Source organism: Zosterops lateralis (assembly GCF_965231275.1).
Source record: "Zosterops lateralis genome assembly, chromosome: 4".
Classification (NCBI taxonomy): domain Eukaryota; kingdom Metazoa; phylum Chordata; class Aves; order Passeriformes; family Zosteropidae; genus Zosterops; species Zosterops lateralis.
Genome location: NC_139765.1, coordinates 29,288,510 through 29,313,483, shown reverse-complemented (window position 1 = coordinate 29,313,483; position 24,974 = coordinate 29,288,510). Strand labels below are relative to the sequence as shown.

General features: G+C 35.5%; 1 protein-coding gene across 4 annotated transcripts in view; it reads right to left on the bottom strand.

Annotated features, from left to right (window-relative positions):
* The window catches only part of NR2C1 (nuclear receptor subfamily 2 group C member 1), a 53,906-nt gene that overhangs the window by 12,618 nt on the left and 16,314 nt on the right, over nt 1-24,974 (bottom strand). For 3 of the 4 annotated variants that reach the window (XM_083859930.1, XM_083859932.1, XM_083859931.1), the window contains 10 exons: nt 23,188-23,295; nt 18,190-18,420; nt 14,733-14,814; nt 12,583-12,762; nt 10,430-10,577; nt 10,238-10,328; nt 8,854-9,038; nt 5,354-5,516; nt 3,866-3,987; nt 664-803 (listed from right to left, as the gene is read on the bottom strand). In XM_083859930.1, coding sequence (XP_083716056.1) covers nt 664-803; nt 3,866-3,987; nt 5,354-5,516; nt 8,854-9,038; nt 10,238-10,328; nt 10,430-10,577; nt 12,583-12,762; nt 14,733-14,814; nt 18,190-18,420; nt 23,188-23,295 — 1,450 coding nt within the window. The remainder of the gene's footprint in view (nt 1-663; nt 804-3,865; nt 3,988-5,353; nt 5,517-8,853; nt 9,039-10,237; nt 10,329-10,429; nt 10,578-12,582; nt 12,763-14,732; nt 14,815-18,189; nt 18,421-23,187; nt 23,296-24,974) is intronic. The other variant, XM_083859933.1, reaches the window with a different exon arrangement.

The window sequence follows — 24,974 nt, the reverse complement described above, 5'->3', positions numbered from 1 at the left end:
AGCTTAGCTAAAAGACTCCCCTCCTGCTCAGAAGAACAGAATTAAAGAGGTCAACTGGCACGTCCTTCGTTTGAATGAAAAATATACCAAAGATGCAGGACATAGGACTAACAAGGAACAAAGTATACTTAAAGGAGATCTGTTGAAGACTTCCATGTAGACTAAAACTAATACATGGAAGTCAACAGGCCAAGTTATGTAAAGAACTGTATCACCAAGTTAGCATTCAGCTGCTTGGTGTCACAGCTACGAAGAGCAAGGACAGATGGGTCATTCTTTACTTTGTATCCTTCATACAGAGGAATCATATTCACAGTACTCTTGTGTTCTTAAGGTTGATACTGCCCAAAATATTCCTGATCTGGGCTGATGATATTAACAGACAGCAGAACGCTATTAGACATTACAACACACAAATAAAAATAATGTGGTTTTTTTTATTTGGAGGAAAATATTAGCATAGCTGACTTTTGCAAACTTGCTAAAAAATTCAGTCTTGTGGACTGTAATTGCTAGTATGACTTTGTTTCAATACTAACATGAAATTCTTTAAACATTAAATTTACAATAATAACTGAAGGATAAATAGCTTCTGTGCACTTCCAAACTTAAAAATCATCAAGTGATTCCCCAAGTCTGGCATGTGCACAGTATACACCTTACCTTGTTGTAAACTGCCTTGAAGGTGATTAACAAAAGCAGTTAAGATCGTTGCCACATTCATAACTTGTGAGCATTGTGCTAGACCAAGCGTAAAAAGTTCATTCCAGCAGGCTTTTACTAATGATATGCTGTTATCCTGTCTATTAAAAAGCACAATAATTTAAGAAAACCAGCTATTTGCATTCACACATTTTTTTTAAAATTTGAAGAATACTTCATAAAACATTAATCTAATTCAATCATTACAATCAATGCCAAAATGAAGTTTTACATCATTTTTTTTCTGCATGCTAGAATTAAAGTATCTGGTTCAAAGTGACTTTTGTAAAGCAATAATTTTTTGTTTAAATGACCTAAAAGGAGATAGATTTCTATTACAAAGGCAAGCTGAAGTTATAGTAAAATGACAACTGTCACAGAGTATTCCATCATGCTAGTTTTCTTAAGATTTGGGACAACATTTATATCCATGGACAAAAAAAGATTGCACTGTTCCTGTATTGTGGACATAGAACAGACTCAAGGGTCTTTTTTTTTTTTTTTTTAATTGGAAACTGACATGTTGGTACAATTTTTTAATTGAAGATACAGATGAAATGGAACATGTGTGATCAAGCTTCTGAGCTTCCTGACTGCTACTTTCTGCATCCCTTTCAAGTTTGGAATAAGGTTTGAAATAGGGACTTCAAAGTACAAATACCAGTCATAAGGATTTATTTGCCGTAGCTTAAAATTAAATAGATCAATTCATATTCAGCCACTTCTGTATTAGTAATCTAACTTTCAGTAATGTCAAGCATCCCTAACTCACAGAGTTTAACATGAGAGTACATTTGAAAGCAAATCCCACCAGAGAGGAGTCTAATTTAGTACCATGTTCCACAGTTTTAGCCAGTAAATATAAATAATGAAAAATTAAAAGAAGTAAAGAGCTATCAAAGAAGAAAAGCATATTAAAGCTAGGATTTCAACTACAAAAATACAGTGGAATGGATTTTTGCAAGAATTTTGATGTAATCTTCAAGAACAGTTCTGATGATTTAGTGCAATACTAAGATGCCAAATGACAGGTGAACACAGACTTCTTAACTGGATTACAGAGAGTTTACTGAGAGAAATATTTTTCATGATAATCAAGTTCTTGTTATGGCAGGCATGATACTGTAAATGCCACTTCTCATGTATTTGTCACATCTTTGTTCATCTCCTATAAGACAATCAAAGAGACTATGCTGAGCACCCCTGAAAATAGGGTGCACTGGCTATTCCTCTGACACATGTGTGTAGAAAAACGTATCATCTACAGCATCTTTATGGCTAATCAAAGTTACACCAGAACCAGTTCTTAAATTTGCTTAAGCAGCCTCACAAAACCCAGAGGCTGTAACCAGCTTGGTGAAGGTTTCAATAACAGACTCTTGTGAACAAAGATGCCCATGCAGGAAGATGAACTAATCAGTGTCTGGCATCAATAACTACATCATTAGGTTAAAGGTAACTATGCTGCTGTGACTAAAGGAGAATGTTACCCATGGAGTAAACAATCTAGGTACAATTATCCATCTTCCTTACAAAACCATTACTCATGATGTTTCATGAATTTCTCTTCAGTTTAAAAGTGAAATGAGTCACCCTGCTGAAAGCCAAAATTATAGGATATAATGTGTTCTGACTATGAGGGCTGCTTTAATTATAAATAGATCTCCACTTGAAAATAGTTTGCATCTTAAGTGCTTCAAAGGAAAACTGAATTTATCTGCTGTTGCCCATGATCTTGACTTTGTCTATAAATGCTGTTACAGGTGAATATTAACACTACTATGGCAGCTTACTCCTCCATATTTTTATTTTTTTTACTCTTCCATTTTTTAAGCAGAAAAACATATTGTGAAATAACAGACAAAAAGAGCATATGCAGATTTTTCTTGTTAAATTTTTTTGGAGAGGGAGGTTTTCTGTATTACATTTTTTTTTAAGAAGCAATTCCCATTTGTTGTTAGAATACCAATTTGTACTAATTTGCAGTGTCTCTCTGTAACAAAAACCTTTTTAAAACTTAGAATGACATAACGTACTATGTTTATTTGCTATGCATTTTGTAATTCTGCAGGTCAACAATTTCTACCAAAATACAACATCATATTTACCTATTTTTTAGCCTTACTATTCTTTAACTTTATACAATACTCCTTTCTCCTTCCCCAAAACAAAGGCTTAATTACATACAATACATGATCTTTCCTTAAAAACTGTAGAATCATTTGGCTGAAGCTTCTGAGTAAACACAGATTCTGGTAATCACAGATCACCCTGCTTTTGAGAGCTTTCCTGGAAAACGGGACAATCCCTCATTTTAAAAAGGAATTCTCTTTGCTGCCACAGTCACAGGCTATTTTGATATTGAATTAAACAGAAACACTGCAGATGAGAACAAACTAACATGATTTATTCACAATTTGTGTCAGAGCTGATATACTGTATCTTTAATTGATGTATCTTCATAAAATTACTTCTGAATATAAAATAAATCAGTTTTTCCCATGCAGTTTGGACATGTTTTTCTTGACAATCAGCAACAGAGTACAAAACTGAACTTAAGAATTTTAAGTGATACACTGAATTCACTGATGGAGAAGCAGGATGTTATACAAACTGTAAAAAGAACAGTCAGAATTACCTTTTGGTTACAGAAGCCATTTATTTTTGGCAAATCTTCTGAAATTAGACAACTTCATTCTGAGTGTTTGCTGAATCTAGCTAACCATTTTCTTCATGTATGTTATATTAAAGGCAAAATTATTACTAGTAATTCACTTTGTAAGGGTAAAAATTTGGGGAATTCAGACAGGAGCTTCTTTCTGATGATTGCCTGATAAGCATCAGGATGTAGAGTTGTAGCTATTAAAAAGCTGATAGAAATACCTATTTTCTCAAAATATATTTAAGAAGCAGCAGTGTGAGGGCATTTGGGTTATTCGATTGTTTTAAATCTCCTCCTTTTTCTTACAAAGCCCAACCAAAGTCCTGAATCTGGACTCAAACTGGGACTTGTTTTGATTCAGAAAATTACCTTACAATTAAGATTTATAAGAGTTTTAATTAGAAGTTTTATTTTTAGAAGTCCCTGAAGAAGATAGCAAAAAACCAAAAATTCAAAAGCACATACCCACAATGTAAGTGAATAAAGTAACTGAACACTTACCCCAAAACTTGGAAAGATGGAATGGAACGTGCCCAGTGCATGGATAAGAAAAGCAACCTGGAGGCAGACTCGCAGATATAGTGAACGTTAAGATAATCAGGCATAGGAGAAGGCATGGTGAGCTGCAAAAAAAAAAAAGTAGTAAGAAAAAAAGAACAAAGTGTATGACAGTTATTTAACTTTCTTCATGGTATGTTTAGGAAGAAATCAGTCTTCTGAGTTTCTTTTAAGTGATAAAATAAGTTTAAATAAAAAAAAGGTATAATCCCAACACAAAAGTGAATGACTGACTGCCTTTTGCATTATTAATCACACTATTATACACTGTATGTTATATAACTACAAACCAACAAAAAAGACAAAAAGTTTGATTTGCAGATAAAGATTCATGTCTGGGACAACTGGAGATGGAAAATCTCACAACTCAACTTCTGAGACATTCTCAAAGAATAAGAGAGAAGAATAATTGTAACTGGAATGAGTTGTTTACATTGGAGGAGTTACAACTCTTGGAGAGAGAGAGAGAGACTGTATGTGTGTGAGTGAGAATTCTATTTCACAAAACATCTTTTTTTACTTTTACTTAATATTTTACAAATAAACACATGAGAAATCTTTTGCTGTTTGAGTAAAATACCTATTACATAGCTGCTCCCAAGTCCAAAAAATATAACCATCAGGAAGAGGACCCTTTGCAATGTTAGTAAGTAAAATTAGTAATGTTACCTGCATATGTGAAGAAAGAAATTTGACCCAAAATAGCTTAGAACTTGTAATTCTGTCTTCAGAAATTAATACTTTTTAATACGATGTTCTGGCTAATGCAATTTTTTTAAAAATCATGACATTTCCAATAGAGATGTCCATTTGAATGATCAAAACAGATGCTGGTAAGAGGGGTAAAGTTTAACCAAATGCCTGTTACTCTGATAACCAAGCATTTTGATTTGTCCATGAAAAATAAGGTGATGAAATAAATAGACAGAAGGATTTTCTGCAAGCTTGTAAAATGAGAAATAAATCCAGAAAATATGTGTCTAACTAACACAGAAACATTATTTAAGTCAATTACTACCATGCTAAAATAGGATATCTACACGAACAAGAGACTGACAAATACACTTTAAAGTCCAAAATCCAGTTGCAGATTGCATCAGATCCACTAGGTAACAAGTGAGAATGTGGATGCTGACTCTGCTTCATGCAAATACTCTGTCTATGTAAATGCTTTTGTACAGATTACCCAGTACTTTGAAGGTAAGAAACTATAAAATAACCAGTGCAGCTAAACCACTTTAGAGTGCAGTACTTTCTGCTAAACAAAGTGGCAGAAAGTACTAACTAACAAAAGCAGTTCATTAATTGGAAACGAATGCCAATACCTGAACAAATACACCTCTAAGAAATTAAAAATAAAATTTAGATCATTATTGTATATCACTATGTCAAAATAGTTATAAACAGTCAACAATAAGAAAGTTTCAGTACCCTGAATGCTACATGAGCATCACTGAGTAGTGGCCCCTCTATTTCAACGATGTTCATGCTTGTTTCTCCACCAAGCAGCTGTGCATTGCCATCAATACTTTCAGAGTTCTGGCATGCTGGGCTCTCTCCTGGATTCAATGCTTTTGCAAGAGTATCAAATGCCCTGTAAGATCACAAACAAACAAAAAGAAATTTTCGTTTTGGAGACCATTTCAATTTAAGAGGAACCTGCACAAGAAGTCTGAAACCTGTTCGTAGAAGTCTGTTTCAAAGAGTAAGATTTGGAAAATAAAAATCAGTAGCATGCTTTTCCTGACATTCCACCAAACTCTGAGACAAAAATTAGCAGCAGACCCTGTTTACACTAGTTGCCAACAAATTCACAGTTTTGACATATTGGTTGTGCTGCTGAATCACAGTTTGCTTCTCAAGATCTCTTTCATGATGTTCACTGAGAACGCTGGCATGAGTGTTTTGAGGACACGATCACCAGACTGCTGTTACAGTCACTTTCAGTGCATGGATAAATTTTACAGGCCTTTACTGCTATGAAGCACAAACAGAGTAAGATTTTTTTTGTTAAGTAATGAGTTGTCATTAGATTTTTCAACTTAACTTGAAAAGACTGCTTCAAATATGTAAGAGAAAGCACTCCCATGCTTTCAATACAATCTTTAGTACCCTCTGCTGCATGGCAGGGACTCTTGGCTTTCACAAGCACAGATGACAGAGGGCAGATGTCAGGACAAACACAGATATATTATTCAATATTTTGCTGCTTGATAACACATGTTGTTTTTCTGTTCATAAATACACCTGAGAACCACAACTGACACACTTTCAATCAAAAATACACAGACTTGATCACTGCCTACAGACAGATGACATATCCTGGTAACAGCAACATATACAGTGTTGCATGAAAAACTTATGCACTGAGGCCTGAAAACCTTACAAAAACTGATTATCAGCTTGTATGCAGAGCTCATTCTCAATCTATAGACATGTTTATTAGCACAGAGTCTAAAATCACTGATTTAATGCCAAAATCTGGGATAGAACTCGGCCACCTTCTGTACCCCCACACTCCAGCAATATGAATTCACTAACATGCTAAAAAATAGAGCTGTTTGACATAACTAGGCACAACCAAATGAAAAATCCAAGTGAAAGAGTTGCTCACACTGCCTCAAGGCTTGGGATGGTAAACAAACTACTTTTTGGTCCTCACTAGGCTGTTTGCCTTGATGTGTACATGAGTGTGACTGAGCCATACACAAGTAGACTACACAGACATACGTGGGCCATCTTCTGTCTCTGGTATGTGCAAAGTTGGCACAAAAGGAAGGCATTCATGGCTCAGCTCTAGAAACTATACTATAGACTCCTGTTAGAAGATCAGAGTTTCAGGTCTTCCACAATTCTCTTTGCAGTCTAAGGTAGAACAGGCAAACACAGCAGCTCAGTGACAGCTGCTTTTTAAGAAACAACAGGATCTCTGCAGGGCCCTTCTGTGGCAGGGACAGAAATTTAAGAGAGGAACAAGACTTCCCCTTTCCCCAAAAGGTAAATATTATACATATTATACAATACATCTGTCACTATCCTGTATTTATTCTAGCACAAGCTGAAGAGTCCTTTTTAAATAATGTGGGCATGTACACCTGTTAATCATGTCTGCCCAGGACACTTTTTCACCCAACTCATTTCTTCAATGTTGCTTTCAAAGAAATCTTCTCCCTCCTATCTCATAAACTGCCAGCAGTAAGCCAGCAGAAGACAGCAGCAGCTTTGCTTCTTCATGGCTCAGTAATGTGAGTCCTTTCCTACACAAAGCCCCAACATGAGCAATGTCTGTAAGGTACACCATGGAAAAGAGAATCTAGAACAAAGCCTGCCTGGGAGCTATGAAAATCTAGCCCACAAACTGAGAAAACAAGGCATAATTGACATTAAAATACATGGCATTGATATCCTTTGCTACAAACAATTTTAGTTCTCTTTTTGTCAGGCTCAGTCATCAACAGATATATTGCAGATAAACTGTAAAGAAAGAACATAATGAAGCATTAGAGGACAAGGCATGACAAATCACAATATAAAAGCAGTGGGGTGCTTGCAGCAAAAGTTGTACTCTATGTCAGCAAAAGTGAAATTGTAACTACTGCAAGCAATGAATATAATAAATTACATGAAAAGCATAGATGGATGAAATGTGGTCTCCAAAGCCCCTTGAACTCTACTTCCTCAATAAACACCTGCATCTGTTAGATCATGCTGCACGGGGAAATCAATAATTTAGAGAAAAATTTTAGTTTCTGATGGAGTAACAACTTCCCTTTCACAGCGATGTTTAACTTGAACCTCCCTGCTGTACAATTATTAGGTAACTTACTTGACAAAGAGTATGTCAAGTCAGAGCTCTCTGGCTGAGAGAACCTGATGCCTTTTCACAGACAGATTTTTAAAACTGAACAGAAACCCTGAAGTTGGCAAAAAAAGCATCTAGAGGTGCCAGCAAATGAAAGATTACTATATCTCTTTGAACAGCCATAGTATTGAATGAGTCTATCAGCACATGTAACAATACTACTCACACAGCATATTCCAACATTCTCTACTTGGGAGGACACAGCAAAGGAGCAAATCAGTGTCTATAAAGAGTCAGACTGACTTTCTAAGCAGTATATAAAGAAATGAGCAGAAAAAATGTAATCTGCTTGCAGTATACAAAGCAGTACAGACTGTAGGGAAAATCATCTATTTCAGTCCCTATATGCCCACCTTTTTCCCCTTGACAGATTTACTCCACACACTTTCACAACAGCATGTAAAACATAGATGGTATGTAAGAGAATACTGCTAGGACAGCAGTCAGAAACTTGCATGAGATGACAGCTAAAGAAGAACATGATTGTGATTGATGGAGTAACTGTGGATGTTCTGTATAGTTCTGTATATACATCTTACACATATGCTCACTACAATGGCTCAGTTAAAACCAGTGCAAGGCACAAGTTTGTAAGACTCTCAGTGAATGTATTGATAGTGAGAATTCTGTTACTTTTCCTGTGTAGAAGAAAAATATTTTTCAAGCTTTCAAGATAATTAATAGTTACAGGTACTTAACTATCACACAGATGAGATCTCTTAAGAATAAGTTTTCCAGGATGATGCAAAGTACTCAGACTATAATACAAGACCTAACATACCTTAGTAAGGCCAACCAAAAAATAAGAAAACAAGCTGTAACATTTACACTGAAACTAATTTCAAATACAAACAACTAAAATGATTTATTCCTCTAATGAAACTTTCTTTTGATTTCACTTGGAAGAATCTTACAATATTTATCTTCTGCATAAGCTTATGTTAATATTAATATTACTTCTAAAGCAGATAAATTTCCTACATTGTGATAATTTAACTAATGGACTGGTCTGAATTGACAGAGACCTTCTCTTGAAAAGGATGGTATTTTTAAGTGTGACATGCCTTACCTTGTAACATCGCTACTAGCTTGTTCTTCTTGCTTGAGATCAGATAATGATGCATCTCCATTACTCAAACTCTCGATCACAGAGAGCTCTGTACTGCTTTGTGAAATGTCTTTGCATTTACTGAGATTTGCTAATGAAGTCACTACATTTGCCAGTGTACTTAAATCTCCTTGACATGCTTCTACCTAAGGGAAAAGAACAGCTTTTAATTCTCAGTTAATTGGAAGCTGTTAACCTGCAAGAGAAGAGCCTAACTTTCACATAAATGAAGAACAGAGCATATGCAACGATAGACCTGTAAGAAAACTGTTTTCAGTATATGGGCAACCACAATACAGCAATTAGACACTGCACTGCATCTAAAACATAGAATATTTTGACATTTACTTGCAAAAGTAATAGCCATCTACTTCTTTCAGAAAGAATACTGCTGATGGTAAGCAAATGCAGAAAGATTTCACATCTCTATGCATTAGTCCATCACCAGGTTATAAGACTGCTCTAGATTGTATTTTTAGCATCTCCCTTCCCCATGTAAATGAGTCAGTAGTAGTAGGGTCAAAGAATATCTGAGAAGAAGGAATGCATGAGAAGTCACCTTTATAAACAAAGCAGAAAAAGAATTCTGCTGTTGCCTTTATGGTGTTTATGTCTTTGTTTAACTGCAAAGGAGTAAAGTGATTCAGCACTGGTTAGCAGCTCAGAGAGGCAGTAAGATGTGTCCCACTCTGTCGCAGCAAAAACAAAAACAAAACCAAAAAAAGGACATTATTACAGACTGCTGCTAACACCAGACAGAGGAAGCAAAGCAAAATGCATGAAAACAGTATGAGGTAATTTGATATCAGCTAGAAAAACACAAATGCTTCCTACTGTGCATATATGAGGAAGCTACCACATGGCTTTAGTGGATCAGTAAGTGCAACAAAATGGAAACAAAGGAAAACCAGCTCAGAAATAAAACTGTCAATGACATAGGTCTTATCAGCTTTGCAAAAAAAATAGTGATTCAGGAGAAAAAAAATGCAACCATATATATACACGGCACCGTGATAGTGCCATAAGAAGTTTTGTGGACATCTCACTTTATTTGTACAAAAGAGCAAGCCAAGTGTCAGGATTATCCCAACACAAAAATTAAAATAATACAGCCCTTAAGGTTCTCTAAAAATGTGAAAGAACACATTTACTCTGGCATGGTTTTAGCATTTTTACTGTGTGAGGCTAAGAGGATTCTTGTAAAGAAAAAGCATTTGTAACAACGGTGAGTGTTGTAAAGGTGTGTTTTAAAAATTAATTTAATCAAATAGAAAACACTTCTCTCCTTACATATACAATTACAGCAATTAGCTCTACTTACTACATCAGTCATATCATCACATACCTTATCTGGAGTCATCAGCACAGTAGGCTCATTTTTTATTGCAGAAGGATGAATGTTAACAAACATTCCTGATTCCAGCAAACCCGTTGATCTGACCGAAAACAGCACATGTTTTAATTTTGATTAATTTTAAAATTGAATTTCAATTTTTCAGAAAATAGAAATAGCCACTTCTGAATACAATGTACATACCTTGCTGTTTCATTGTCTGTTACAAAAGTTGGAGTTGCAGCTAATGGACTACGAAGATCTTTCCGAATGTAGATCTTTTCTGTAGAAGCTGCACAGTTTGAAGATTTTTCTCTTGACACTTCAATAGGTTTCCTCTCACACTGTACAGCTACAGAAATAATACCCAAATATTAAATCACATCCTGAATTACAGAATAAGAAATAACACATTTTTCTCTATTTAGTATTTGATTTATTTATAATTCTGAAAATAACTAATATATATATATATATAATATATCCCATAATCAACAAGCTAGCAAGCTGGATAAAAATCAGCATGTGGGAATTCACGATATCAGCACACTGACTTGATGAGTTCTAAGGGAAATGATGTAGTAGTCAAAAATCTGAGATCAAACATATATAACAGTTTTAAGTTAAAATTAACGGACACATCCCCTCATTTTTAATTTGAACCAAAGTTGCAATTTTAAAGTGTCTCATTCTCTCAGTTTCACTATCTCACACCCTCACTTCCTTTGTAAAGAACTCATGGTATGTTTTTCTGCGGATTGTGGGTCTGTGTTGAACCCATGTAACTTCTCTCACTTAAATAAGCTACTCAAGTTAGGACCTCAGACAATACAGAGGGAAAGTTACATTCACAAAGTTCAGTTCAGACCATTTAAAATCAATCTGAGCAACACCCTGGCCCAGAGTCACCGGCTTCAGAGAAGAAGTGGATTTTTAATTTGAATGACTCAGTGAAACAAGTTGGAATGAATCTGGGCTTTAGCCTACAGATCTATCACCTTGCTTTGAACATTAAAATGAAACTTACAGTATTATCCCCTATGGGGAAAATGTGGAAATGTGAAAAATGTGTAACTTCAGATTACAAAAAAAGTAAAATTTTTCAACATAGCAGTAGACTGTGATGCTATTCCAATTTTTACACTGATAAGTATTTTAAACGCCAGAAGTTGTAATATTAAGTATTGACAATGCTACTGAAGTCAGCCTGCAACCCACAAATAGTGCTTTAAAGGGTGGGAGATGGAGGCAAGTATTTAATCTTCCTTTGTAAATGCTGTGCTCTATAGCAGGGTCTCACTTTGCTGAGAAAAGGCCAAGGCATCTTCAAGGGACAAATAACCCTCACTGAGGGAGCTACAGTCCAAGATCATGCTAAGTTTCCTTTCCTTTCCCCACCTCATTGAGAAATGAGAGTTCTTATCACCACACAATCCTCTCCCCCACTAAGTATTCCCTCATGATCCTGAGATTATTTTCCTGCCTTCTGATCCCTAAGCCCAGTGATTTTGTTCTGCTTAAAAAGTCTTCTGTGAAGGGGCCTTTTCTTACTTACTGCCAGCTGAACTAGAGGGTAAAGATCCACTTTCACTGCCCCAGCTTTTCCTCCCTTTCTGAAATAATTTCCTCTGTGTTACTGATTTCTGCTGACAGAAGCAGGGCTGTAAGGAGGAAAATGTCCACAGAGGTTCAAGAGGGTCAGTAAAATAAGTGCAGGATGACAGAGAGCAGAAAACAAGACCAATACTGTATGTGCTGCAACAGCATCACAGTATCAGTCTGAAGAATTTGTGTTTTGTGTGATTTTCTGTGTATTTAGTATTCTGATACTGCTGTGATATTGCAATACCACTACATCTAATGTATGGAAAGCTAAAAAGGAACTTGGAATCTGCAGGAATTGGTAAGAACTGAACTTTAGATCACTATGGAACTCTGTCTTGTGAATAACTGTCTCTACAGAACATTGCCAAAAGTGAAAAGAAATTGCCAGTAATCTCAGCTGTGGAAAAACTGAAAGGAAGGCAGAGTTCAAAAAGTTCAGTAGCTTAATTTACACATAAAAAGTTGAACTGCACAAAAAAAAAAAAAAAAGCAGACACGTTTGATAATTGCCATGTAGGAGTAACAATTCATTCACTTTCATCACATGGGATGGAGCTTATCAAGCTTTTAAAGCAAATATCTGAAAGCATTTAATATTTCTGACACACGAAACTTGAACAATTCTTTACAGGAAAAAGATACAATGATTTAAAAATACATAACTAAGATAATGATTTGTATCTATACAAAGCACATCTTTTGTAGCATGAAGTAGCTGCCAGATAAAGTAGTTTGCTCTTATTCAGACTTACAATCTTGTTTCATCCCAAAGGCGATACATCTCTGCAGCCGACAGTACTGGCAGCGATTCCGGTGGTGTTTGTTAATGACACAGTCTTTTGCTCCTCGGCACGAATAAACTAAATTCTTCCGTATACTCCTTTTAAAGAATCCTTTGCATCCCTCACAGGTTACTGCTCCATAATGACGCCCTAGTTATATAATAACAGAAAATGTGACATTAATGTTACAGTACAATATTATTTTTTTAATTTTACAATAATTAAAAACAAAGTATTAGCTATTTTACCCAGAAAAGGAACACTTGTTTTTCCCCATGGGTTGCAGATCTTAAAATATATTGGGGATATAAAACAACATAAAAAAGCAAGTGTTCAAAAGTTCAAAGCACTTAAAGAGGATTTGACAAGCAGGCAAGTTGCTTATTAAATGATTTCCTGATCTGTTGACAGTAGTGCTAAAAAAAGCTAAGAAAACAGGTTAGTAAGAACACAGCAAAAAAAAAAAATCTTTAAATAATTATAGATTTCTTTAGTAATTTTCTGTACAGACAAGCCCGTGATTGCTCATTACAAGTTCAGCTGTTGAAATTGTCTGCATTAAATCTAATGGAACCATGGAAAGTGCACACATGGCATTTGACAGCATGAGGCAATCACTTCAAAGCTTTACTTTCACTTTTCATTTTCCTATCAGGGTAATGGTGTGTCTGTAGTTCTTGCAGTAAAACATCAATGAAAGAATAACCTAGAATAGCTACAACTTTTTTTTTGAAAACCAGTTCTTCAAGTTTTCCGTATATTACAAAAAATTCTAGGATATAGTACAAGAAGTAAGTTTTAAAATTATTTTTAGAAGTAAATTATTTTGATTTTGCATAAGATATAAACATTACTAAAAATTAATAAAAAGGATTGATGAAGGCATGCTTGGCAGCTATGACAATTTCAATTTATGAATCCTTGAAATACCTATGGCACATTACAAAATAAATCACAAATATGACCTAATTTAGGAGAAAACACTTTTAGATTATTCCCCGAAGCTTCTTGAAATTCTGACAGGTTTTCAAGATTCCTTTATCACAACCTTTTTACCACTACTAAAATGTGAACTTTCAAAAGCATCATATATATTAAAAGAATAATGTCTGAAACATTTTAGTGGCAGCTGAATTATGAATATTCATTCTGCAAAGTACCAGGGCTGCTTTTCACCTACTCTTTTGATGTAGCTTCTTAGATTCCAGTTTGGAAGTGTCTGTAAATCAGTTTTCATGACAGTGCTTGTCACATGGAAAGCTCCCCAAAAGCTGCAGCTGCTCAGAGGAACATGGCACTCTCCCCAAAGTCATTACCACTGCCCAATATTCCAAGGGAAAACCTCCTTGGATCTCCAGCCCCGCAAGGGAGACTCCAGCCCTCCTCTAGGGAGTCAGAGAAGTTTTAACAATTAGAACACACCAATCAGATGTTTGCCTTAAGTTTGGCAGAAATTTCCTTGAGATGGGTGAGGTCTGACAAGTATTTAGAGTTCTAGCAACTGTATTTATGTTAAACTTTGCCAATTTTTTGAAAAAAAATTTTAATATATTTTACTTTCTAGCAAGTTTGCTCCCTGCTGAAGGAAGACCTCATAGTGGTCTGCAGGTTCCTCAGAAGGGAAAATGGACAAGCAGGCCATAGGGAGAGACCTATTCCCTCTGGTGCCAGGACCCAAGTGAATGGCATGAAGCTGGTTAGGAAGATTTTAGGTAGGATATTAGGAAAAATGTTCTTTACCCAGAGGGTGGTTGGACACTGGCACAGGCCCCCCAGGGAAGTGGTCACAGCCCCAGCCTGACAGAGCTCAAGAAGCATTTGGACAATGGTCTCGGGCACATGGTGTGACTCTTGGGGTGTCCTGTGCAGGGCCAGGAGTTGGACTTCAGTGATCCTTGTGGGTCCCTTCTAACTCAGGATATTCTATGATTCTATGTAAAACAATGATAAATCCTATCCATGGATACTAGAGTACCATTTAATGAAATCCTGCACTGCATGTATAGAAATTTATACATGCATATGCATGCAACCTGTTACACAGCTTCAGAAGAATTTTAAACAGCTTTTATAAAATAGCACCACCTTAAAAAGAAAGAAAGAAAGAAAAAAAAAAATACCTGATGCTTTGTCTCCGCATACAACACACAGATCAAACACTTTATTTAGGCCTTGTTCATTGGAGGAGTTGTCTGTTAAAATCTGAAAAAAAGTGTGAAAGAATTTAATTTTCCTTTTTCTTGCCATCGAGAAATAGTAAAATATATTTCATGCTTGTGATTTTTGTCTAAGATAGGGGACTAAATCTACAAGGTATCATGTTTTCTTGATTATGTCTAACAGCCTTCAGAGACACAGTCACTACCTGCCATGTCACTGTGGTCTCTTTCAGGAGGGAACAAGAGTTTTACTTGTAATGCTTTTGAGAAGAATTCAAGATTTCATTTCTCTAAATGCTACTTCTCCAAAATGGAGTGACATTTTGAAAAACATTTAGCATCTGCATACTCTTACCTTTTGTTCAATTTCATATTTATATACTAATGAGCCACTAGTATTAGTACAAAAGAGACAGAAGCACTAAACAGATGGAACAAAAAAATCCCTTGTAAAGGCTACTAGATCTACACAGAGATTTATTAACTCTTTTTTTATAATACACATAAATATGGACCAAAAGAAAATGTACTCCGGACACTACCATTAACTCCCAACTGGTATATAGATTGGCTTTCAGTAACAGTTTGACATTATTAAAGTATCTTGTCTCATCCAATTATCTCTGGTACCTGTAAAGTTTTGTTAAGCACATAATTTTAGAATCCCAGTACTACAGGGCAGGCACCAGAACATTTCACCTAATCTTTGGAAACTATCCCACCACAACATAAATAAAGCACAGCAAAAACTCTGTTTAAAAAAGGAACACACAAATTTCAAGTAACAACCTAAAATTATCTTGACATAGAAAAGAAAAAAATATTCTTCTCATTAAAAAGAGAATATAGTTTAGAAGCTTGTAGAGTTTTTAACTTCTATTGTGCCTTAAAGGGAAGCCAGACTCCTCATTCTTGCTTTGTATATTCAGAACAGGACCTCTGATAAAAAGGGATGTAACCAAAACAGAAAGTATTCTCTCTTCCACAGAGAAAATTTAGAAATGTGCTTTTCAGAATTTGGAACACAGTACAGATGATATATGTAGGAAAGTTTAACAAGCATACTTTTTTAGTTAGCCTTGTTAACAATACTGTCTCTGAGATTCATCTCTTAAGTTTTCTTTAAAAAAACACCAACTTTTTAAGAAAAATAAGATGATGAGTTAAGGGAGTATTTACCTTTTGATCCTTCCAAATTTGCAGTATTAACATTATGCCTTTTCACTATATTATATAAAATATATAAAAATAAATTCTAAATCCTTCCATAAATTAAAGCTGCACTGAAATGGGAAATTTCACATAAGGAAGGACTACATCATCCCATGAGGAGATAAAAACCCCAGACTCAGATTACTTATCAACTAAAGAACATGAAGAATAAAAATTGATTATTAATATGAAGAAGAGCCATTGAAGTTAAAAGAGATGATGGGAAAAAGGGTCTTGCCAAATAAGTCAATGTAAAGATGAGATGCAATAACAGGTTTTTGGCAGAACAAACAAATGCGCACTTCAAGTGAAGGCTACAGAAGAAGAAGAAAACAGGTGAAATTGCAGATGGAAAAATCATTTGAGGGAGAAAATACAAAAGATCCCAAAGGGATGCAGGTGAACAACAAATGAAGGGTAGTTTGGATTTCATGAACTTTTAAATGGACAAAGGAAATTTCTACCCCTACATATCAGCAGACAACATTACAATTAAACTGGAGTGACAGAATACTCTGCTGCCTCTCAAACTGACCTATTTTGCCCAAATGATACAATCAAAACTATAACTTTCAATGTTTTGTACAGATTTCCTCTTTTCCTGAATTTTGCCTTTTAAACCAGTGTGGCACACATCTCATCTTTTAAGTTGTCTTTGAAAATAATTTTTATGTGGACTACTCACATCCCACTGGTTTATATTTTTGTTGAGGCTTACCTAAAATACAACCTGTAGAATAACACTAAGCATGCTTTGATGCCTCTCAATAGGATTGGCTTTTTCTGCTGGTCCCCTAGTCACAGTTATCAAATTCTTTGGAGCAAGGACCTAGGATGTCCATTTCCAAAGAACTGTGAGTTTCAAAAACAGAAGTATTATATAATACAGAGATTCTTTCAAGCTTACACAACGTCTGGATAGTGAATCAGTGGACTGGTTCACAGAAGAGCATGAACTAAAGAGTTTAAGGGTCAGCAGCTGAAAAGAGATTGCTTGAAAGAGGATTTTGTAGTGATTTATAAACCCCCACACAAATCCTTAATAGTATCTTATAATGCAAGAGACAGCTAATTAAACACTTCTCTCAGATGGTCAAATCATCTAACGTATTCTCTGCACACCATACAATACTACAGGATATTATACAGACTAAAGCTTACATGGTCTATATAAATAACAAAAAAGGTTGTTTAATAGCAGCTATCAAATATGATGGTCTTACTGTGGTCTCCAAATCAGCAGGTTGCTCTGTACCATCAGCTAATGGAAGTAAAATGATATGCTCAGAAAAATCATTATTTACTTGGCCATCTTTTAATTAATTTTTCCTTAAGCAGCTGTTTATGTTCATAATGTTTAAGCGTTTCATACAGGACTAAATGGACTGCAGCTATCTGAAGGTTGTCTGGCCTACCACTGATGTATTGTAACAGCAGCATGTGGGTAAATTATATGCAGTAACTGTACTTTAGCTGGAGTGCAGTAACCTCCTACTTCACACTGAAGGAGGTCATACCTCCCAACTCCTCTTGCACGGTTTTGATGTTCTTCACATCAGTGCCATCCCATCCCTGCCAGGCTGAGAATGTGGGACAGAGAGCTTGGAAGTTGGAGGGTGGCAACCAAGAAGTGGCACATCTAATGTGCATGAGAGTAAGGTGCAGTAGGGACCAGCTTAGGGGTTACAACCCTGGCTAGTTACAATATCACATTAGTAAACCCAAAATAATTAGTGTTATCCTCTCACCCTCATGGAGTAATGTATTTCCCTACTAAATAGCCTGAGCACTGCTGTGGACTATAATTCACACAGCTGAGCAGCAGTTGCAACAATGTACAAAAAGGAAAACGAGCAAAAGGAAATGGTAAATGAGAAGGACAATGGAGAAAACTGAGTGTTTTTCAACAGTACATGAAAACAGGAGAGTTAATGAGCAGAAATAAAGGACTGTTGGCATGGCAGAATCTGGAAATTACAATAAAAATAACCGTATTCTTCCTAATGTCATGAGCCAACATATAAATTTTAAAAGCAAGAAATTTACTAAAAAAAGATTTTTCATAATTTTAAAGTATCCACAATGAGTCGTAGTGCAAGGAAAATTGTACTTTAAAAAAAATCAAGAAGGAGAACCCAGACTTATCTGGAAATAAAACATCTTATCTCATTTGAATGAAAAATATGAAATAAAGTGGATTATCTACCTGGATGTGTTGTGCAGATATGTCAGGGGATGCAAAAAACAGTTGGTTGACACCTGCAGCATCTGGAGTTGCTAGGATAACTTTTCCTGGAGTGGAATCTTGTCTGGCAAGGATCACCTTGCTTGGGGTAGAGCCATCCTGATTTGTTAAGATGAACTGCTTGCCTGCTGAGCTCTGATCAAGTGCTGTAACAATCTGAATCTTCTGGCCCGTCTGCTGATCTGTGACAATCTAATAATACATTTATCTCAAATTGTTATGGCGATTTAAGTTAACTTTCTGGACCCAATCCGGGCACTTGAAGAAAATGGGAATTTTGCCTTTCACATTTGAGAAGCAGGATCATCTTCCCCTCCGTCACACAAGAGCAAATTTGCTGTTAGCAAAAAGTTGGATTTTCACTGTATTTGAAACACATTTCAGTCAAAGGTGTTTGAAGTCAAAACCTGAGTCTGTACTCAATTTTTACAACTGGTGCATGCTTTTACAACACTACTGAAACTCTTCACAATTCTTACATCCAGAACTCAAGGCATGTCTGTAGCTGAGCCCTAAGACTCATCAGGTTATAAGAAATCCTAAATCTTGAAATCACTGCATTCTACACAAAGTGTTTTACAGCACCTCCAAGGTTTAGTTACTTAGCAAAAAACTTCTTAAAATCACAAACACAGATGTCCAAGTGAAAAAAGTAAGCAGCAAACAGAAAGAAAAACAATTATATTGTTGCGCCTCTATATACATTTCAGACTTCAATTTGTGGGGACCTGTTTTTACATATACATTTCTAAATAAACTAAGTGAAACAGAATACCTTTCCCTGCCTTTTTTTCTTTTCCTTTTTTAAGGAAAAACTGCCTTTCCTTTTTTAATCAAGAACTGATCTACAGGGTGGTTTTTTTTCCATTTTATCCCTATTTGAAAGCATGAACTCAGGAGAATTTTATTAAGTAATCCTCCACTTTCTGCCAACTTTGTCAAAAGATTATAATCCTCACAGAAAATAATCAAGATTCTATATATATATTCCATTATAAATCTCACTTTTAGTCACTTCATTTCTCCATCAAAATGCCTATAGGGAAAAGTTTTCCTATGCCAGGAAAACTGCCTAGTTTATTCTGACTCAGGAGAATTATCCTACAAAGACTGTTTCCTGCAAACTATTTTGAATTAGAGATCAATAAAATATCAAGCTCCTATTAATTTTTTTTTAAACTATAGCCAAACATTTATGTTATTTACACATTCCCAACATCAACATTAAACATATGAATTTTATTTTTACTACAGATGACATTTATTTCATTGTCTTATACTTACCATAACTAGTTCCATAGTAATTGGGGTGCCAATATTAATTATTTTTCCTAGGTAGAGAACCATGGCACAAGTAAACTGAATGAGGCATAATTTCATATGAGTTTTTTATCAACTTTGCTATTGCACCTTCATGACAGGCTTATTACTTTCTCTAAATGCTCAATATCTGTGTACATTTTACAGTTTAAAAAGCTAAGCAGTGATGAGTATCCAATTTTAGCAGTTATAACGCAATCCAAAATCATGAGTTCCAATACAGAAAACAAATGGGTTTCCTTCAGGTGGCCTTGTGCTCTTAACATTTTAAGGGATCATATTTCAATCTTTTTCTCTGCAAAATATGATTAAAAGCCTATCTAAGAGAAAAGTGCGGGTAAAATCATAAAATTCTAAATGCTAAAGAACAAAAATTATGATGGGATTTGGGGTGTAGGGTGAGAAGACAATGCTAAAGCACGACAATAATTTTCAACATGATAAATCTTCTGTTCAGTTTTTTCATATATCCACATATCTGGGAGCACAAATGGTTACAGCTTCTTTAAATTCTATTATGTTGGTTTTATATTCTTTAGAAGGCAAACATCCTTGCCCTTTTCATTTCCTTCATTTTTTAATTTCCTTTTCCTTCTTCCGTTTTCCTTCATTTACAATCTTCATTTCTCCTGTGTTATTTCTGGCTATTTTCAAAGTAGCTGATATTCCATTCCCCTTCTTTCCAAATATCTATTTTATTCAGGTTAGGAGAAATCCAATGTATGTTATGCTCAACAGGGTGCACAGATGTACAAAAGCCAAAAAGAACACTGTGCTGTTTTTTTTAATTTCCAGACCTGCTCTTTGAAAGACACTCTTACCTAAAATCTGTCTCCCTATCAAATCTTAAAAGCACAACTGTGTGTACTCCGAAAAAGGAATATACTCCATCTACTCTATAAACCTAGTTAGATTTATACAAAGCATACTCAAAACTCAGCATGTCCCAAACAATAAAGACACAAGCTTGAACTACAGCTGAAACTGTTTTTGGAGCACATATACTAAGTTATCTTTTTTTCCTATTGTAGCCCAGCTGTGTAATTAAAAGAATTTTATGTATTTGTAGATAAATATGGCAGGACAGTAGACGGAAGAACCACTGCTACTTCATCCAATTCACTTCACCTTCTATTTAACAAATAGAGTGCCAGTCTTCAAATTGTTTCCTGCAGTTCTAGGAAGATGCCCAGGTAGTTTTCACTACATGACACGGTAGGTATAGTGTTACATTAATATCCTTACAAAGCTACTCAACCTTCACAAGTGAGTTCTGCAGCTGACAAGCATTTGACAACTGACAGGCAAAAGAGAAAACAGTTTGAACAATTAAGTGCATTCTGTCTGCAGCTGACCTCCTATGGCCATACACCTGCAAAACCTCCACCTACATTGCAATGGGGACACTGAAAAGTGGAGCAGCTCACCAGAGTACAACAACTTGCAATACCTAAATGTCAAGGTAAGAGAAAAAAAATAATCAAGAGGGAAGAGGAAAGCACTTATCTTCTGACCATGAATCAGTGGCAACACATTATCTTTCTTAATAATCTGAAACTCAATATTGCTAAAACAATAATACTATGAAACAGGAATATCTCAATTCAGGATTGACTGCATAAAAAATATACGACTCTCATATATTTCATTTAATCATTTAAGCACCCTGATGATAATGGAAGGTATTATTTTCCTTTTTTGCTTTTAAGCCTTGTCTGTTACCAAGTTTTGATTTCCATTTGAACATCATTTCAGTAAATGAAACACCTCAGTAAATGTGTGTTCCTGTTTTACTATAAAGAAAATGTCTGAACACAGCCAACTAATACACCTGTGTAAAACAGCCAATTTTGTGCAGAAGTGACTGTTGAACAAATGTAACATTCAGCTTTTCTCCCAGAAGAAATGCTGGCATTCCCTAAGAGGAGTGACTAATGAAACATGTTTTAAAGAACCTTTTACTAAGGATTTTCTATTTCAATATTTCAGATTATTAGGTGCACTTAATGATAATAAAGGAAAAAATATCGATTGAAAATATATACTCAAAATTATTCAATGCAACATTTATGGTGGACATTTTACTGAGATACTTTTATTCCTACAAACTACTTTTCCCTTCACATAAATTCTTCTCTGAGCCAATTTTTTATTACTAAGTTTGATACTAGTGATATGTTCATAGATGTCTCTTGCAGGATGAGTGTTTTGACTGAGTGTTGTTCCACACATATCAAGAGACAACAACCAAAGAGCTTATCATCCTTTTTGAAGACAGAATGGTGGTTAATTGATGAGCATAAATTAATTAATAAAAAGTACAGCTGTACACAAAGTGTAGAAACACAGTGGAAGTAGCTGAAAGAATGAAGACCGACTGGATTCGTAAGATAAATACCACAACTAGAGCACAGGTGGGGGGTATTGAATAATAAAAAAAAAAAAACCATCATGTATGGGGAGTGGTTGTAGAGAGCCTTGGAATGTTGACAGCTTGAACATAATGCACCAGAACAGGAGAAAAACAGAGGACAACGTTTTAGAGTGAAGCTAGTAAAAGAAAAAGCAGCCAAGATTATACTAGCAGCTGGCTCACCTAAATGTGTGCTTTCGTATGAACAACATATAAATGAGAATATTGCTACATTTATTCTGCAGTTAATATTTTTTCTCTACAATGAAAATTAAAAATAAAACTGACTTGCACTGACTTCTAAGGCATAAAATATAAAATGTAATTCCTCAAATCTTTCTAGTTTCCATATACCAATTCTATGTTGATTTAAGTATCTACATTGCCAAAAACTTCACTACCCTCACTTCAACTGGAGGTTATTACTTGGCCAGGCTATGGATTATAATATTAAGACATATAAGATGGGTTGGGACAACCAAAAACCAGTATTCTTCTCAGACACTAAGTTTCCCTGCACTTTTTCATGACTTCAAACACAAAATGCAGTATTTCACTCCCCACTTCTGCTCTAAAATGTAGAAATCCTCCAACTTAATTGAACTACCAAATCAAGAAAATATTCAACCTTCAAGGAATAGCTTGACTTGCAAGAAGTATTTTTCTGTTCAGTGATTTAGGATTTTTGTAATGTTAAAATTCTTACAAGGGGGAAAAAAAAAGGAAAAAAGAGAGAAACTGTGGGGATTCACGAGAGTAAGACAGACTTAATTAGCGTATCTAGTCTGGTGACTAGGATGCTTTAGAAAGAACAAACAGAACTTTGAGCTTATGAGAAGATAGGATTAGAAATCTGCTTAAGAGAAGAAGATTCAATCAACCCCCTACATGGATATGTTGAAAAATGTATGAGTTGTTTGTATGATCTTTTAACCTAATTATTGTAGTAGAAAATATTAACCTTACTGAAATGGTATATAAGTTCTTGGAAAACCTGAGTAAAATCGAATTCTGATCATGGTCGGTCTCCCCGTCTCTCCTTCAATCGCCGATAAGAAACGACTGAAACGATGTTCTATTCCTGTTTATATAGAAAGGTTCTCTGCCATCAGGGGCTGAATATTTACATTAAAGCAAGTAACACGATGAAAACAAAGAACTGCATGTGAAAACTGGCAGAAGCGAATAGCCAGCTCTGCTTTTAAAAGGCATCAGATGAAGCATACCTGTATACGCTGTGATAAAGAGAGGCCCGAATCCGCAGGGACAATCTGGATTCGTTGTGGTGTCCCATCCATTAGTGTTTGTGTACCAACTTCCTGGGAATGTGTAACCTACAAAGAAGAAACAAATGTTACGGACTGACAACAGATGTACTATTTTACTGGATCCACTATCTTAATGGATTAAACCTTAAGGTTTCATCAACTTCTAATTTCTGTGAACGAGACTGTGGAAAGTCTGTCACTCTTTTTCTATAAAAAATGCGAATGCTTGTAATCTAATTCAACACCTTAATTTTTTTAATTAGAAAATTCTGATTGAAACCCATTTTGAAATACCTTCCACTGTGAAATTTACAAACACTTTAAGTAAAGCAATTAATTGTTGACAAGTCCATGTATGTCAACTGAATTGAATATTTACTACTGTTGATGTTCATGAGACACAACACCTATCATCATAGCTGTGCTGTGCTTGTAATAAATGGATTTAATGGCTCATCTGAAGTGACAGAAGGGTTTTTTGTACAGAAACACAGCAATTGTCAGTTTTAATTCTGTTTTTCTGTAAAATAATTCTACACTGGGGAACTATTAACAAAGGTAGGGAAAACTAATAAACTGCACGAAATTTGCAAACAGTGTATCTTGTATTAAAATCTCTGTGTGAATGCTCTCAGACACAATTCACAGAAGTGTTTTAACAATTATCAAGATTTTAAAAATTCTTCACATCCTACAGCCAATGGCATATGGGGGAAGGTATTAGTCATTACATTATCTGTCAATAAAAATTAAGGACAGCTGCTATTTGTAGAGACTTGATCAGAAAGGCAAGATTTTTTGCTGTACAAAGAGAATTTGTCTTCACAGAGTTTACACACACTTTCAAATTGAAATTTTTGTGTTAAATTCCTGGGTAACACCAAAGCCTTTTTGCTATTCACAAAACTGCCTGCAACATCTTGCAAGTCTGTATTATCAATAATTCCCAGTATTTACACCATTATACAAATACTCCTCGGCACCTGATTGCCTCTCTGCCCCTCTCAATTAATATAGAGAATATATATGTATATTGCAGTAAAGGTACTATTTCAAAACAGATTTTGAGGGTTTTTTGTTCCTCCTCTATCAGCTTCCTGATTTTGCAACCATACCATCATCTAAATGGTAGTACCAGCACACAAAAGCAGGCCAGAACATGCAGCTGGAGGGGGATGAGAGGGGGACAGGGTGGAGGGTAAGGCTTCCCCTTATAGCAGAAATACAAGCTCCCATCAGCCTATGTTGATCTTGAAATTTTGCCCAAAAAGGTGTTACTTTTGGTGGCAGTCTCATAATCTACTTGCTCCTCTCCCCTCAGTTTGGCAGGAAAACTGGCTGGTTAGCCATTCCGTGATGTGGAACAGGACACCAGTGCAGGCTGAAAAGCAACCCAGCAAACAAAAGCTATTCTTAGCACAGATCAAACCTTCAATCCAGTCTCCACAATGCTCAGAAGCAGATGCATCAGAGCAAATGAGTGAGGCTAAGCTGCTAGAGAGGCTGCTTAAGCTGCTGCACCACCAAAAGAAATGTTTCTCAAACTACTGCCCAAGACATTTCTGGATACTGCTTTCTAAAAATACCCGATTTTTCTGAGTACAAGTACTTTTGAACAATTCATCCACTTCTTTGCTTAAGTAAAGGACAAAAAACTGCTCATTACCCAGCGGCATTTTCAGTTCAAGAAAGATACTTTCAAGCACTGAAGTTCTGCATCAGCCACTCAAATCGACAGGTTCACG